General features: G+C 41.0%; 1 protein-coding gene across 1 annotated transcript in view; it reads right to left on the bottom strand.

Moving 5' to 3' along the window:
• TRAF3IP1 (TRAF3 interacting protein 1) overlaps positions 1-18271 on the bottom strand; it is a 197170-nt gene that overhangs the window by 17205 nt on the left and 161694 nt on the right. The window contains exon 10 of the mRNA XM_053698884.1: positions 15978-16061. Coding sequence (XP_053554859.1) covers positions 15978-16061 — 84 coding nt within the window. The remainder of the gene's footprint in view (positions 1-15977; positions 16062-18271) is intronic.

The raw sequence follows: 18271 nt of genomic DNA, 5'->3' as shown, positions 1-18271 counted from the left end.
GTGTGGTCAGTCCACGGGTCATCATTGCTTCTGGGATATTAACTCCTCCCCAACAGGAAGTGCAAGAGGATTCACCCAGCAGAGCTGCTATATAGCTCCTCCCCTCTACGTCACACCCAGTCATTCGACCAAGAACCAACGAGAAAGGAGAAGCCAAAGGGTGCAGTGGTGACTGGAGTATAATTTAAATTTTTTTATAGACCTGCCATAAAAAACAGGGCGGGCCGTGGACTGACCACACTACAGGAGAAAGGAATTTATCAGGTAAGCATAAATTTTGTTTTCTCCTGTTAAGTGTGGTCAGTCCACGGGTCATCATTACTTCTGGGATACCAATACCAAAGCCAAAGTACACGGATGACGGGAGGGACAGGCAGGCTCTTTATACGGAAGGAACCACTGCCTGAAGAACCTTTCTCCCAAAAACAGCCTCCGAAGAAGCAAAAGTGTCAAATTTGTAAAATTTGGAAAAAGTATGAAGAGAAGACCAAGTTGCAGCCTTGCAAATCTGTTCAACAGAAGCCTCATTCTTAAAGGCCCAAGTGGAAGCCACAGCTCTAGTAGAATGTGCTGTAATTCTTTCAGGAGGCTGCTGTCAAGCAGTCTCATAGGCTAACCGTATTATGCTACGAAGCCAAAAAGAGAGAGAGGTAGCCGAAGCTTTTTGACCTCTCCTCTGACCAGAATAAACGACAAACAGGGAAGACGTTTGTCGAAAATCCTTAGTTGCCTGTAGATAAAATTTCAGGGCACGGACTACATCTAGATTGTGTAGCAGACGTTCCTTCTTCGAAGAAGGATTAGGACACAAAGATGGAACAACAATCTCTTGATTGATATTCCTGTTAGTGACCACCTTAGGTAGGAACCCAGGTTTAGTACGCAGAACTACCTTGTCTGAATGAAAAATCAGATAAGGAGAATCACAATGTAAGGCAGATAACTCAGAGACTCTTCGAGCCGAGGAAATCGCCATTAAAAACAGAACTTTCCAAGATAACAGCTTGATATCAATGGAATGAAGGGGTTCAAACGGAACACCCTGTAAAACATTAAGAACTAAGTTCAAACTCCATGGTGGAGCAACAGTTTTAAACACAGGCTTGATCCTAGCTAAAGCCTGACAAAAAGCTTGAACGTCCGGAACTTCTGACAGACGTTTGTGTAAAAGAATGGACAGAGCTGAAATCTGTCCCTTTAAGGAACTAGCGGATAAACCCTTTTCTAAACCTTCTTGTAGAAAAGACAATATCCTAGGAATCCTAACCTTACTCCATGAGTAACTCTTGGATTCGCACCAATATAAGTATTTACGCCATATTTTATGGTAAATCTTTCTGGTAACAGGCTTCCTAGCCTGTATTAAGGTATCAATAACTGACTCAGAAAAACCACGTTTTGATAAAATCAAGCGTTCAATTTCCAAGCAGTCAGCTTCAGAGAAATTAGATTTTGATGTTTGAAGGGACCCTGGATCAGAAGGTCCTGTTTCAGAGGTAGAGACCAAGGTGGACAGGATGACATGTCCACTAGATCTGCATACCAAGTCCTGCGTGGCCATGCAGGCGCTATTAGAATCACTGATGCTCTCTCCTGTTTGATTCTGGCAATCAGTCGAGGAAGCATCGGGAAGGGTGGAAACACATAAGCCATCCCGAAGGTCCAAGGTGCTGTCAAAGCATCTATCAGAACCGCTCCCGGATCCCTGGATCTGGATCCGTAACGAGGAAGCTTGGCGTTCTGTCGAGACGCCATGAGATCTATCTCTGGTTTGCCCCAACGTCGAAGTATTTGGGCAAAGACCTCCGGATGAAGTTCCCACTCCCCCGGATGAAAAGTCTGACGACTTAGGAAATCCGCCTCCCAGTTCTCCACTCCCGGGATGTGGATTGCTGACAGGTGGCAAGAGTGAGACTCTGCCCAGCGAATTATCTTTGATACTTCCATCATTGCTAGGGAGCTTCTTGTCCCTCCCTGATGGTTGATGTAAGCTACAGTCGTGATGTTGTCCGACTGAAACCTGATGAACCCCCGAGTTGTTAACTGGGGCCAAGCCAGAAGGGCATTGAGAACTGCTCTCAATTCCAGAATGTTTATTGGCAGGAGACTCTCCTCCTGATTCCATTGTCCCTGAGCTTTCAGAGAATTCCAGACAGCGCCCCAACCTAGTAGGCTGGCGTCTGTTGTTACAATTGTCCAGTCTGGCCTGCTGAATGGCATCCCCCTGGACAGATGTGGCCGAGAAAGCCACCATAGAAGAGAATTTCTGGTCTCTTGATCCAGATTCAGAGTAGGGGACAAGTCTGAGTAATCCCCATTCCACTGACTTAGCATGCACAATTGCAGCGGTCTGAGATGTAGGCGTGCAAAGGGTACTATGTCCATTTCCGCTACCATTAAGCCGATCACCTCCATGCATTGAGCTACTGACGGGTGTTGAATGGAATGAAGGACACGGCATGCATTTTGAAGCTTTGTTAACCTGTCTTCTGTCAGGTAAATCTTCATTTCTACAGAATCTATAAGAGTCCCCAAGAAGGGAACTCTTGTGAGTGGAAAGAGGGAACTCTTCTTTTCGTTCACCTTCCATCCATGCGACCTTAGAAATGCCAGTACTAACTCTGTATGAGACTTGGCAGTTTGAAAGCTTGAAGCTTGTATCAGAATGTCGTCTAGGTACGGAGCTACCGAAATTTCTCGCGGTCTTAGTACCGCCAGAAGAGCACCCAGAACCTTTGTGAAGATTCTTGGAGCCGTAGCCAATCCGAATGGAAGAGCTACAAACTGGTAATGCCTGTCTAGGAAGGCAAGCATCCTTTAAATCCACTGTGGTCATGTACTGACCCTTTTGGATCATGGGTAAGATTGTCCGAATAGTTTCCATTTTGAACGATGGAACTCTTAGGAATTTGTTTAGGATTTTTAAATCCAGGATTGGCCTGAAAGTTCCCTCTTTTTTGGGAACCACAAACAGATTTGAGTAAAACCCTTGTCCTTGTTCCGACCGCGGAACCGGATGGATCACTCCCATTAGTAAAAGATCTTGTACACAGCGTAGAAACGCCTCTTTCTTTATTTGGTTTGTTGACAACCTTGACAGATGAAATCTCCCTTTTGGGGGAGAGGATTTGAAGTCCAGAAGGTATCCCTGAGATATGATCTCTAACGCCCAGGGATCCTGGACATCTCTTGCCCAAGCCTGGTCGAAGAGAGAAAGTCTGCCCCCCACTAGATCCGTTCCCGGATCGGGGGCCCTCAATTCATGCTGTCTTAGGGGCAGCAGCAGGTTTCCTGGCCTGCTTGCCCTTGTTCCAGGACTGGTTAGGTCTCCAGCCTTGTCTGTAGCGAGCAACAGCTCCTTCCTGTTTTGGTGCAGAGGAAGTTGATGCTGCTCCTGCTTTGAAATTCCGAAAGGAACGAAAATTAGACTATCTAGCCTTAGGTTTGTCTTTGTCTTGAGGCAGGGCATGGCCCTTACCTCCTGTAATGTCAGCGATAATTTCTTTCAACCCGGGCCCCAATAAGGTCTGCCCTTTGAAAGGTATGTTAAGTAATTTAGATTTAGAAGTAACGTCAGCTGACCAGGATTTTAGCCACAGTGCTCTGCGTGCCTGAATGGCGAATCCGGAATTCTTGGCCGTAAGTTTAGTTAAATGTACTACGGCATCCGAAATAAATGAATTAGCTAGCTTAAGTGTCTTAAGCTTGTTTGAAATCTCATCTATAGTTATTGAGTCAAGAGTCTCTTCCAGGGACTCGGACCAAAAAGCGGCCGCGGCCGTGACAGACGCAATACATGCAAGGGGTTGCAATATAAAACCTTGTTGAACAAACATTTTCTTAAGGTAACCCTCTAATTTTTTATCCATTGGATCTGAAAAAGCACAGCTATCCTCCACCGGGATAGTGGTACGCTTAGCCAGAGTAGAAAACGCTCCCTCCACCTTAGGGACCGTCTGCCATAAGTCCCGTGTGGTGGCGTCTATTGGAAACATTTTTCTAAACACAGGAGGGGGGGAAAAGGGTACACCGGGCCTATCCCACTCCTTAGCAATTATCTCTGAAAGCCTCTTAGGTATAGGAAATACGTCAGTACTCGCCGGTACCGCATAGTATCTATCCAGCCTACATAATTTCTCTGGGATTGCAACGGTGTTACAATCATTTAGAGCTGCTAAAACCTCCCCTAACAGTACACGGAGGTTTTCGAGTTTAAACTTAAAATTAGAAATGTCTGAATCCATTCTATTGGGATCAGAACCGTCACCTGCTGATTGAAGCTCTCCGTCCTCATGTTCAGCATACTGTGACGCAGTATCAGACATGGCCCTATTATCAACAGCGCACTCTGTTCTCACCCCAGAGTGATCACGCTTACCTCTTAGTTCTGGTAATTTAGCCAAAACTTCAGTCATAACATTAGCCATATCCTGTAATGTGATTTGTAATGGCCGCCCCAATGTACTCGGCGCTACAATATCACGCACCTCCCGAGCGGGAGATGCAGGTACTGACACGTGAGGCGAGTTAGTCGGCATAACTCTCCCCTCGTTGTTTGGTGAAATATGTTCAATTTGTACAGATTGACTTTTATTTAAAGTAGCATCAATGCAATTAGTACATAAATTTCTATTGGGCTCCACTTTGGCTTTAGCACATATAGCACAGAGATATTCCTCTGAATCAGACATGTTTAACACACTAGCAATTAAACTAGCAACTTGGAAATACTTTTCAAAGTAATTTACAAATAATATGAAAACGTACTGTGCCTTTAAGAAGCACAGAAAAAGGTTATGACAGTTGAGAACTAATAAACTGAGAAACTATAACATCAATCTTTTATGGTAAATACATAATTTTAGCAAAGGATTGCCCCCATTAGCAATGGATAACTAACCCTGATAGCAGAAAAAAGTACAGAAAACAGAATTTATGTTTACCTGATAAATTACTTTCTCCAACGGTGTGTCCGGTCCACGGCGTCATCCTTACTTGTGGGATATTCTCTTCCCCAACAGGAAATGGCAAAGAGCCCAGCAAAGCTGGTCACATGATCCCTCCTAGGCTCCGCCTACCCCAGTCATTCGACCGACGTTAAGGAGGAATATTTGCATAGGAGAAACCATATGGTACCGTGGTGACTGTAGTTAAAGAAAATAAATTATCAGACCTGATTAAAAAAACCAGGGCGGGCCGTGGACCGGACACACCGTTGGAGAAAGTAATTTATCAGGTAAACATAAATTCTGTTTTCTCCAACATAGGTGTGTCCGGTCCACGGCGTCATCCTTACTTGTGGGAACCAATACCAAAGCTTTAGGACACGGATGAAGGGAGGGAGCAAATCAGGTCACCTAAATGGAAGGCACCACGGCTTGCAAAACCTTTCTCCCAAAAATAGCCTCAGAAGAAGCAAAAGTATCAAACTTGTAAAAGTTGGTAAAAGTGTGCAGTGAAGACCAAGTCGCTGCCCTACATATCTGATCAACAGAAGCCTCGTTCTTGAAGGCCCATGTGGAAGCCACAGCCCTAGTGGAATGAGCCGTGATTCTTTCGGGAGGCTGCCGTCCGGCAGTCTCGTAAGCCAATCTGATGATGCTTTTAATCCAAAAAGAGAGAGAGGTAGAAGTTGCTTTTTGACCTCTCCTTTTACCGGAATAAACAACAAACAAGGAAGATGTTTGTCTAAAATCCTTTGTAGCATCTAAATAGAATTTTAGAGCGCGAACAACATCCAAATTGTGCAACAAACGTTCCTTCTTTGAAACTGGTTTCGGACACAGAGAAGGTACGATAATCTCCTGGTTAATGTTTTTGTTAGAAACAACTTTTGGAAGAAAACCAGGTTTAGTACGTAAAACCACCTTATCTGCATGGAACACCAGATAAGGAGGAGAACACTGCAGAGCAGATAACTCTGAAACTCTTCTAGCAGAAGAAATTGCAACTAAAAACAAAACTTTCCAAGATAATAACTTAATATCAACGGAATGTAAGGGTTCAAACGGAACCCCCTGAAGAACTGAAAGAACTAAGTTGAGACTCCAAGGAGGAGTCAAAGGCTTGTAAACAGGCTTAATTCTAACCAGAGCCTGAACAAAGGCTTGAACATCTGGCACAGCTGCCAGCTTTTTGTGAAGTAACACAGACAAGGCAGAAATCTGTCCCTTCAGGGAACTAGCAGATAATCCTTTTTCCAATCCTTCTTGAAGGAAGGATAGAATCTTAGGAATCTTAACCTTGTCCCAAGGGAATCCTTTAGATTCACACCAACAGATATATTTTTTCCAAATTTTGTGGTAAATCTTTCTAGTTACAGGCTTTCTGGCCTGAACAAGAGTATCGATAACAGAATCTGAGAACCCTCGCTTCGATAAGATCAAGTGTTCAATCTCCAAGCAGTCAGCTGGAGTGAAACCAGATTCGGATGTTCGAACGGACCCTGAACAAGAAGGTCTCGTCTCAAAGGTTGCTTCCAAGGTGGAGCCGATGACATATTCACCAGATCTGCATACCAAGTCCTGCGTGGCCACGCAGGAGCTATCAAGATCACCGACGCCCTCTCCTGATTGATCCTGGCTACCAGCCTGGGGATGAGAGGAAACGGCGGGAACACATAAGCTAGTTTGAAGGTCCAAGGTGCTACTAGTGCATCCACTAGAGCCGCCTTGGGATCCCTGGATCTGGACCCGTAGCAAGGAACTTTGAAGTTCTGACGAGAGGCCATCAGATCCATGTCTGGAATGCCCCACAGCTGAGTGACTTGGGCAAAGATTTCCGGATGGAGTTCCCACTCCCCCGGATGCAATGTCTGACGACTCAGAAAATCCGCTTCCCAATTTTCCACTCCTGGGATGTGGATAGCAGACAGGTGGCAGGAGTGAGACTCCGCCCATAGAATGATTTTGGTCACTTCTTCCATCGCTAGGGAACTCCTTGTTCCCCCCTGATGGTTGATGTACGCAACAGTTGTCATGTTGTCTGATTGAAACCGTATGAACTTGGCCCTCGCTAGCTGAGGCCAAGCCTTGAGAGCATTGAATATCGCTCTCAGTTCCAGAATATTTATCGGTAGAAGAGATTCTTCCCGAGACCAAAGACCCTGAGCTTTCAGGGATCCCCAGACCGCGCCCCAGCCCATCAGACTGGCGTCGGTCGTAACGATGACCCACTCCGGTCTGCGGAATGTCATCCCTTGTGACAGGTTGTCCAGGGACAGCCACCAACGGAGTGAGTCTCTGGTCCTCTGATTTACTTGTATCTTCGGAGACAAGTCTGTATAGTCCCCATTCCACTGACTGAGCATGCACAGTTGTAATGGTCTTAGATGAATGCGCGCAAAAGGAACTATGTCCATTGCCGCTACCATCAAACCGATCACTTCCATGCACTGCGCTATGGAAGGAAGAGGAACGGAATGAAGTATCCGACAAGAGTCTAGAAGTTTTGTTTTTCTGGCCTCTGTCAGAAAAATCCTCATTTCTAAGGAGTCTATTATTGTTCCCAAGAAGGGAACCCTTGTTGACGGAGATAGAGAACTCTTTTCCACGTTCACTTTCCATCCGTGAGATCTGAGAAAGGCCAGGACAATGTCCGTGTGAGCCTTTGCTTGAGGAAGGGACGACGCTTGAATCAGAATGTCGTCCAAGTAAGGTACTACAGCAATGCCCCTTGGTCTTAGCACAGCTAGAAGGGACCCTAGTACCTTTGTGAAAATCCTTGGAGCAGTGGCTAATCCGAAAGGAAGCGCCACGAACTGGTAATGCTTGTCCAGGAATGCGAACCTTAGGAACCGATGATGTTCCTTGTGGATAGGAATATGTAGATACGCATCCTTTAAATCCACTGTGGTCATGAATTGACCTTCCTGGATGGAATGAAGAATAGTTCGAATGGTTTCCATCTTGAACGATGGAACCTTGAGAAACTTGTTTAAGATCTTGAGATCTAAGATTGGTCTGAACGTTCCCTCTTTTTTGGGAACTATGAACAGATTGGAGTAGAACCCCATCCCTTGTTCTCTTAATGGAACAGGATGAATCACTCCCATTTTTAACAGGTCTTCTACACAATGTAAGAATGCCTGTCTTTTTATGTGGTCTGAAGACAACTGAGACCTGTGGAACCTCCCCCTTGGAGGAAGCCCCTTGAATTCCAGAAGATAACCTTGGGAGACTATTTCTAGCGCCCAAGGATCCAGAACATCTCTTGCCCAAGCCTGAGCGAAGAGAGAGAGTCTGCCCCCCACCAGATCCGGTCCCGGATCGGGGGCCAACATTTCATGCTGTCTTGGTAGCAGTGGCAGGTTTCTTGGCCTGCTTTCCCTTGTTCCAGCCTTGCATTGGTCTCCAAGCTGGCTTGGCTTGAGAAGTATTACCCTCTTGCTTAGAGGACGTAGCACTTTGGGCTGGTCCATTTCTACGAAAGGGACGAAAATTAGGTTTATTTTTTGCCTTGAAAGGCCGATCCTGAGGAAGGGCGTGGCCCTTACCCCCAGTGATATCAGAGATAATCTCTTTCAAGTCAGGGCCAAACAGCGTTTTCCCCTTGAAAGGAATGTTAAGTAGCTTGTTCTTGGAAGACGCATCAGCTGACCAAGATTTCAACCAAAGCGCTCTGCGCGCCACAATAGCAAACCCAGAATTCTTAGCCGCTAACCTAGCCAATTGCAAAGTGGCGTCTAGGGTGAAAGAATTAGCCAATTTGAGAGCATTGATTCTGTCCATAATCTCCTCATAAGGAGGAGAATCACTATCGACCGCCTTTATCAGCTCATCGAACCAGAAACATGCGGCTGTAGCTACAGGGACAATGCATGAAATTGGTTGTAGAAGGTAACCCTGCTGAACAAACATCTTTTTAAGTAAACCTTCTAATTTTTTATCCATAGGATCTTTGAAAGCACAACTATCCTCTATGGGTATAGTGGTGCGTTTGTTTAAAGTGGAAACCGCTCCCTCGACCTTGGGGACTGTCTGCCATAAGTCCTTTCTGGGGTCGACCATAGGAAACAATTTTTTAAATATGGGGGGAGGGACGAAAGGAATACCGGGCCTTTCCCATTCTTTATTAACAATGTCCGCCACCCGCTTGGGTATAGGAAAAGCTTCTGGGAGCCCCGGGACCTCTAGGAACTTGTCCATTTTACATAGTTTCTCTGGGATGACCAACTTGTCACAATCATCCAGAGTGGATAATACCTCCTTAAGCAGAATGCGGAGATGTTCCAACTTAAATTTAAACGTAATCACATCAGGTTCAGCTTGTTGAGAAATGTTCCCTGAATCAGTAATTTCTCCCTCAGACAAAACCTCCCTGGCCCCATCAGACTGGGTTAGGGGCCCTTCAGAACCATTATTATCAGCGTCGTCATGCTCTTCAGTATCTAAAACAGAGCAGTCGCGCTTACGCTGATAAGTGTTCATTTTGGCTAAAATGTTTTTGACAGAATTATCCATTACAGCCGTTAATTGTTGCATAGTAAGGAGTATTGGCGCGCTAGATGTACTAGGGGCCTCCTGAGTGGGCAAGACTCGTGTAGACGAAGGAGGGAATGATGCAGTACCATGCTTACTCCCCTCACTTGAGGAATCATCTTGGGCATCATTGTCATTGTCACATAAATCACATTTATTTAAATGAATAGGAATTCTGGCTTCCCCACATTCAGAACACAGTCTATCTGGTAGCTCAGACATGTTAAACAGGCATAAACTTGATAACAAAGTACAAAAAACGTTTTAAAATAAAACCGTTACTGTCACTTTAAATTTTAAACTGAACACACTTTATTACTGCAATTGCGAAAAAACATGAAGGAATTGTTCAAAATTCACCAAATTTTCACCACAGTGTCTTAAAGCCTTAAAAGTATTGCACACCAAATTTGGAAGCTTTAACCCTTAAAATAACGGAACCGGAGCCGTTTTTAACTTTAACCCCTCTACAGTCCCTGGTATCTGCTTTGCTGAGACCCAACCAAGCCCAAAGGGGAATACGATACCAAATGACGCCTTCAGAAAGTCTTTTCTAAGTATCAGAGCTCCTCTCACATGCGACTGCATGTCATGCCTCTCAAAAACAAGTGCGCAACACCGGCGCGAAAATGAGGTTCTGCCTATGATTTGGGAAAAGCCCCAAAGAATAAGGTGTCTAAAACAGTGCCTGCCGATATTATTATATCAAAATACCCAGAATAAATGATTCCTCAAGGCTAAATATGTGTTAATAATGAATCGATTTAGCCCAGAAAAAGTCTACAGTCTTTAATAAGCCCTTGTGAAGCCCTTATTTACGATCTTAATAAACATGGCTTACCGGATCCCATAGGGAAAATGACAGCTTCCAGCATTACATCGTCTTGTTAGAATGTGTCATACCTCAAGCAGCAAGAGACTGCTCACTGTTCCCCCAACTGAAGTTAATTGCTCTCAACAGTCCTGTGTGGAACAGCCATGGATTTTAGTGACGGTTGCTAAAATCACTTTCCTCATACAAACAGAAATCTTCATCTCTTTTCTGTTTCTGAGTAAATAGTACATACCAGCACTATTTCAAAATAACAAACTCTTGATTGAATAATAAAAACTACAGTTAAACACTAAAAAACTCTAAGCCATCTCCGTGGAGATGTTGCCTGTACAACGGCAAAGAGAATGACTGGGGTAGGCGGAGCCTAGGAGGGATCATGTGACCAGCTTTGCTGGGCTCTTTGCCATTTCCTGTTGGGGAAGAGAATATCCCACAAGTAAGGATGACGCCGTGGACCGGACACACCTATGTTGGAGAAATAAACGTTTTTTATCACAGTCAGCTACAACCTCACAGCTCTGCTGTGAGTGATTACCTCCCTCAAAATAAGTTTTGAAGACCCCTGAGCTCTGTAGAGACGAACCGGATCATGCAGGGAAGACAAGAGACTTCTGACTGAATTTTTTGATGCGTAGCAAAAGCGCCAAAATAGGCCCCTCCCCCTCACACACAACAGTGAGGGAGATCAGTAAACTGTCTTAAATTAAATAAAATGACTGCCAAGTGGAAAAAAACAGTGCCCAAAACATTTTTTCACCCAGTACCTCAGAAAATTAAACGATTTAACATGCCAGCAAAAACGTTTAACATCAAATAAATGAAATGACATTAGAAAGCCTGTTGCTAGTCACTGCAAATTAGGCTAAAGTCTTATTTATACAGTATTATCCCAGTGAAGTGCCATTCCCCAGAATACTGAAGTGTAAAATATACATACATGACAGCCTGATACCAGTTGCTACTACTGCATTTAAGGCTGAGATTACATTAAATCGGTATGGCAGAATTTTCTCAGTCAAATTCCATTGTCAGAAAATAATATGCTGCTACATACCTCTTTGCAGATTAACCTGCCCGCTGTCCCCTGATCTGAAGTTTACCTCTCCTCAGATGGCCGAGAACAGCAATATGATCTTAACTACGCCGGCTAAAATCATACAAAAAACTCAGGTAGATTCTTCTTCAAACTCTACCAGAGAAGGAACAACACACTCCGGTGCTGTTATAAAATAACAAACTTTTGATTGAAGGTATAAAACTAAGTATAATCACCACAGTCCTCTCACACATCCTATCTATTAGTTGGGTGCAAGAGAATGACTGGGTGTGACGTAGAGGGGAGGAGCTATATAGCAGCTCTGCTGGGTGAATCCTCTTGCACTTCCTGTTGGGGAGGAGTTAATATCCCAGAAGTAATGATGACCCGTGGACTGACCATACTTAACAGGAGAAACTTAAATTTTATTCCATAAGGTTAAAACATATCGACAATAGTATACTTCAACTGGGTGAAAACGCCAAAAACAAGCTTAAACCAATCCCATTAAAAAGGTGACCCATTTAACACGAGCAAACATATCCCTGAATTCTGTTTTTAGCCAGAAATGTATCTAAACCATTTTTAAATGTATCTTAGCTATTGGCATTTAATGGAAATGAAAGCAAAAAGTCTGTGGCAACTCCTCTCAAAGAAACAAAGTATTCATAGGGTAAAAGTTGATATTTATTGAAACAGGTAATAGCAGCATAAAATCAAATAGTGAGCACAGGGCTCACAGGACATGGAAGGAGATTCCAGTAGTGCAGAAAACAGCAGACAAGTTTTGTGCGGGTCCTCTGCACTTGTTCACCACTATGCACTGCACATACTGGCTTCGCCTTTTAAAGGTACACACTTCATTAAAAACATATGTGAAATTAACTCCTCCTTTTCATTATCCTTCAGTTAGAAAAAAGAAGAACACAGTGAATATTAATAAATGCTTAATATACAAATGATATATATGCTATATACAGGGCTATACTATTATTTGCTCATATGTAAAAGAAAAAAAAAGTGGCAAAAAACGCCACACATATATGGTTATGGACTAAATGAACAAATTTACATCAGATTCTAAATTTATACCTAGATGATGTCTGGTACATAATGTAAATATCCATGGCGCTTCCTTAAAATTTAGTTTATATTCCCTGTCTCCTCCCCTCTTGTGACTAGGGACATGGTCTATCACCTGAAACAATACCAATGAGGAATCTGCTGCATGCTTTGCTACTGGGGTAAAAACTTCAGGGTTGTCAATGTCTCTAATATGTTCAAGCACCTACAAATTGGATATGACACCCCCTGCAGGTTAGAAGGTAGATTACATATTTTGAGTTACAATTTAGATTGTGTCTAATTTGATAGTTTATGTTTGAAACTGAATATGTGAAAGAATCACCCTCTGTCACATAATTACATGTCTTACATATTCTCGAGTTACACTTAAAGAAGCCTGTTCTTTGTGGCAACCAGGTTCTTATTTTGTTCTCATGCAAATAAGAGGGAGCAACCATATTGTCTATGTTTTTTTTACTTTTTTGCTTTTAAACCGCAACCTATTAAAAAGGGTTGAGCTTGCTTAATTATCTTATATTTGTCTCTAAACCAAAGCTCAATACTTACAGCAGACTTAACTATCCTGCACCTGGGAGTGTAATTTCTTCTGCTGGCTGTGTTTGCATAGGCTTCTAAATAGCCTAGACTTCAGTATAGAAACTTTCAATAAAGGTAGGGACACCACAGGTTAAATTAGCTATTCCAAATGCCAAAATAAGAGTAAAGGAGCTACTTGTAAACAATTTAAAACACTCCAGCAGGAAAAAAGGAATAATTGGGAAACATTTAAAGGGGAGAAAAAATGTGGGTAACCTGCCACTTTAAATTGTGACCTCTTGTCACAAAACATTTTCTAGAAATAAACAGAGCTTCTGCCATCTCTGTATATGGGCCTTGAATACATTTATATAAAGTAATCATGTCACCTCTCAAGTACCTTCTTTGTAGAGAAAACAGACCCAGTTTAGCTAGCCTCTCCTCGTATCTTAAATTCACCATTCCCCTTATTAGCTTTGTGGCCATTCTATGAACTTTTTCTAAGTCTGCAATGTCTTTTTTTTTAGATCGGTCCCCAGAACTGCACTTCATACTCAAGATGAGGTCTTACCAGGGATTTATATAGTGACAGAATTATTTCCTCCCTTGCATCAATGCCTCTTTAAATATATGCTAGTATCGTATTAGCCTTAGAAGTTGCTGCTCTGCATTGTGCATCCATCTTTAGCTTTGCTACTCCCAAATCCCTTTCCTTCTCTGTTTTGCTAACTTTAGTCCCATTTTAAATAGGTTGACTGCTTATATTTACTTCAAAAATGAAGAACCTTGCTTTTTCCAGTATTAAATCCCATTTTCCATTTACCTGCCCATTCTTCTAATTTTTGTAGATCTCCTTGTAAAGCAAGTTCATCCTGCCCTGACCTAATGACCTTACACAACTTTGTATCATCTCAAAAAATAGAAGAGTTGTTGCTATTTAATCCTAGCTCCAAATCATTTACACAAATATTTAAAAAGAACAGGACCCAATACTGATCCCTGGGGGACTCTACTGACCTTTGTCCATTCGGAGTATGATCTGTTTACTACTACTCGTTTGCTCCCTGTCTTTTATATGGTTATTTATCCATGAGCTAACATTTTCAGATATTCCCAGTCCCTTAATGTTGTACATTAATCTCTCATGGGGCACTGTATCAAATGCCTTTGCAAAATCCAAGTATATCCCATCAACTGATTCCCCTTTATCTATATTTTTACTTCCTTCCTTGTGGAATCAAATTAGATTAGTTTGACATGATCTATTTCTCATAAAACCATTCTGATTTGAACTCATAATCTTGTTTACATGAATATACTCATCAAAATAATCCCTTCAAGTATCTTCCCCACTACTGATGTCAGACTAACTGGTCTATAGCTTCCTGGATCAGGCCTGCTTCCCTTTTTTAAAAAGTGGCACCACATCATCTTTACACCAGTTCTGGGGTACTATGCCTGAGGATGAGTCTAGACAAATTAAGATTAGAGGCTATAACAATGCTAAATTCCCGTAAAACCCTTGAATGTATTCCATCTGAGTCTTGAGTTTTATTTACTTTCATTTTATAGAGATTTTTTCCTAATATCCTCTAGAGATATCCCAGTTAATAGTATGGGCTTGTATGTTCTAGTTTGTTTCAAAGTATCTCACATTGGTTCCTCTCTTGTGTATACTGAAGAAATAAATCCCATATGTTATGGAGGACTGTGGACCATCATTTTACAAAAGAAAGAACTGGTTTAGTACCTCAGCCTTCTCCTTTATAATTGTTAATAATGCTACCCTTCACACATTTTAATGTACCTATATTGTCCTTCTTAGATTTTTTGCCATTTATGTACTTAAAAAATCTTTTAGGGTTTGCTTAGAATCCTTTGCAATTAAACTTTCATTTTCAATTTTGACTAATTTGATTTTTTGTATGCTTTGTTACATTCCTTATATATTTGGTATGTTGAGTCTGTACTATTTTCTTTGAATAATTTAAATACCTTACATTTTTTCCTAATTTATCTTTAAACATTATTATTTAGCCACATTGGCTTGGATTTATTTTTTTTTACTTTTATAACCACGTGTTGTAGGTATGTGTTGATATGTATATTTATTTTACAAAGTTTTTAAATGTTTTCCATTTTTCCACTGTATTTTTATGATTTAACGATTTCCACAAATCTTAAAATTTAAAATCTTAGTTGAACCCTAATAACACCGCTTATGGAAAGTGATTTCAAATGTGACCATGTTATGATCACTGTTTCCCAAATGTTCTTTGACTTCTATGTTTGATATTATGTCTGTATCATTTGATAGCACTAGATCCAATATAGCTTTATATACACACATTCATTCGGCATTTGTTTTTCTAAACAAATGGCTAATATTACCTCAGGTAGCGGTGTTCTGCTCTTTTTGAAACCAGATATATTCTTTGAATAGTGCAACACACTGAGATCTGTGCAAATGTGGATGTCTGTGTGTTGCATTATTATTAATAGTAGTGTTTCTTAAAGGGACAGTCTAGTCCAAATTAAACTTTCATTATTCAGATAGGACATGTAATTTTAATCAACTTTCCAATTTACTTTTATCATCAAATTTGCTTTTTTCTCTTGGTATTCTTAGTTTAAACTAAACCTAGGCAGACTCATATGCTAATTTCTAAGCCTTTGAGGGCTGCCTCTTATTGCATGCTTTTTAAATTTCTTTTCAACACAGAGAGACTGAAGGTGCACGTGGGCCATATAGATAACACTGTGTTCAGGCACAGAAAGTTATTTAAGATTTAGCACAACACAATGCTAAATGCAAGACAATAGATAATAAACAGTCACAGAAGGTTCTAAAATACAAGGTAATCACAGAGGTAAAAGGTTGATTAATATAACAGTGTTGGTTATGCAAAACTGGGGACTGGGTAATAAAGGGATTATCTATCTTTTAAAACAATAAAAATTATATTGTAGACTGTCGCTTTAATGAAGGAATGTAATAGCATTATTTTGGAGTTATCAATCCTACCTTTCTATGACTGGAGTTTCTGCACTTTCCTGTCGTCTAACTCGTGGAGGAGCTGGACGGGCACTCCCAGGACGAGGGATTCTTCTGTGAAAATAGAAAAAGATAACAAAATATGTAAATGGAAGAACCAATTTGCTCTCTTCTATATCTCTTAGGCAGTTATTTTCAAAATAATACGGGTAGTGGCAATGGCAAGACGTTAAGATTTGAAATTAACACTAAAGACTAAATACATTTAATTAACCTCCCTCTAATCATTGGCATTCACATTATGATACCTAAAATACTGTCAAAAGCAGTACCCCCTGACTTGTAATAGAGGTTGCGATTGTGATGAGACTATAGAACGTCGGCTGACAAAAGCACAACTACCAAGATCAATATCAGGAGGCCGAAAACACGGCATTGTACTAGGATTCATGCCCCAACATACTGGATGGCCATCCACTTGTATATACATCCGGACTACACCATATGGTTGTGCAGGGATTCAACCGGGGTTCAAGCTTTAATGACTAAGTAACGTGACAAACTGGGATATTCCCATAAGCCTTTATATGTCTTGTAAGGCACTAATATACACTGATGACTGAGAGCCTCTACAGGCCCTACAACTGCCAAAGGCCTATTGTGACGCAGTAATGCAGAGTTGATAGCTGCATTTTTTTTTACCTCTAACATAAATATATCCAGCAGGAAAGGTACCCTTTGAAATAAGCTTAGTCAAATATCTAATGACACTTTATGCATTAGCTACTGTCATTTTGAAGGATATACTTTTACTATTTACCTTATTTGGGGGGGGGACACTATTATACAAGTGTGACTTGGGACTTTGCTGCCTCAAAATAATTAACCCATATTGTTAACCTCTTGCCTCTCCCACTATATGAAGGCTATTATATACACGGGATGTACATATTCTTTATCTCTGTCTTGACTTGAAAGTATTTATAGCCTAGACTCCTGAACATCCACCATTTACCTAATATTCTAAGATCAAATATCACTCAGCTTTGCAGACTCACATGAACATCATACTTGCAGAAACAATTAGTTTTTATTGGGATGCCCAATAAGAAGGTTGGAAAATCTGATAGAGGGCTGAAGTCCCAAATGCTCAATCAATACCTCAAGCCATTAGAATTACTTGAACCTGTACCCAAAGAATCACTTTGCAATAAGAAACATCAAACTGCAGCATTTTCGGTAAAATTATTGTACCGCATTGTTTAAATTTGATGCCAGCCTAGAGCTGCCGTTTGACTTTATTACTTGACTTACTGTATTGCATATAATAATAGTTTTCTAGGACTACACTTTATTTGGATAATTGGTAAAACAAAACAAAAAAAAACCAGTTTAATCTGATTTTGTTACACAGAACTAAATACAGAATAATAAAGTATATTGATTTTTAAATATTGTTTTAAGTAGGAATGGAGAAACATTATTATGTTTTTTTTCGGTTTCATTTCTTTTTTGCCTGTTTTTTTTTTCTTGGTAAAATTATTGTGTAGCATATTATTGTTTTAAGATCTTTTATTATGCAAAAAAAAATTACATTTTCTGTTTCGGTTTTCGGCCAAGTGCATCCTAGATTTTCAGGTTCAGTTCCAGTCCAGAATTTCCATTTCGGTGCATCACTAGAAAATACATCTGTAAACTATGTTACAAGAGATGATATACAACAGCTATCCTCAAAGAGGATATTAAGGAAGTTCTGCAAGAAGTGTGATAACTATTTAGCGAACTTCGCAAACACATATCATCATTAGATGAAAGAGTGTCCCACATTGCAAAAACACAAGGAGACATGCAAAAATGTGTTTTGCAGACTACAACTGAATTGAATTCACAATCTGAAACTATACAAACATTAACGGAAAAGCTTGAAGATCTTGTTAACTGATGCAGACGCAGTAATTTGGATAGTGCTTGCTTATTGGTGGCTACATTAGCAAACCAATAAGCAAGCATATTCCAGGTTCTGAACAAAAAATGGGCCGGCTCTTAAACTTGACATTCCTGCTTTTTAAATAAAGATAGCAAGAGAACAAAGAAATTTGGTAATAGGAGTAAATTAAAAAGTTTCTTAAAATTGCATGCTCTATCTGAATCATTTAAGAATAAATTTGGATTTAGTGTCCCTTTAATCCATCAGCTCTTTATGGTTATCTCCAGGACTTATTTAGAACAGCTAAAAGGTACCCCAAGCTCCCCAGATATACAAATTAAAGTGGCATATAGGGCCTTGTGGCCCAAACCACCAGGGAAGGTCCCTCCAAGGGATA

This window comes from Bombina bombina, chromosome 1 (genome assembly GCF_027579735.1).
Source record: "Bombina bombina isolate aBomBom1 chromosome 1, aBomBom1.pri, whole genome shotgun sequence".
Lineage (NCBI taxonomy): Eukaryota > Metazoa > Chordata > Amphibia > Anura > Bombinatoridae > Bombina > Bombina bombina.
This window is presented reverse-complemented; position numbering and strand designations above follow the sequence as displayed.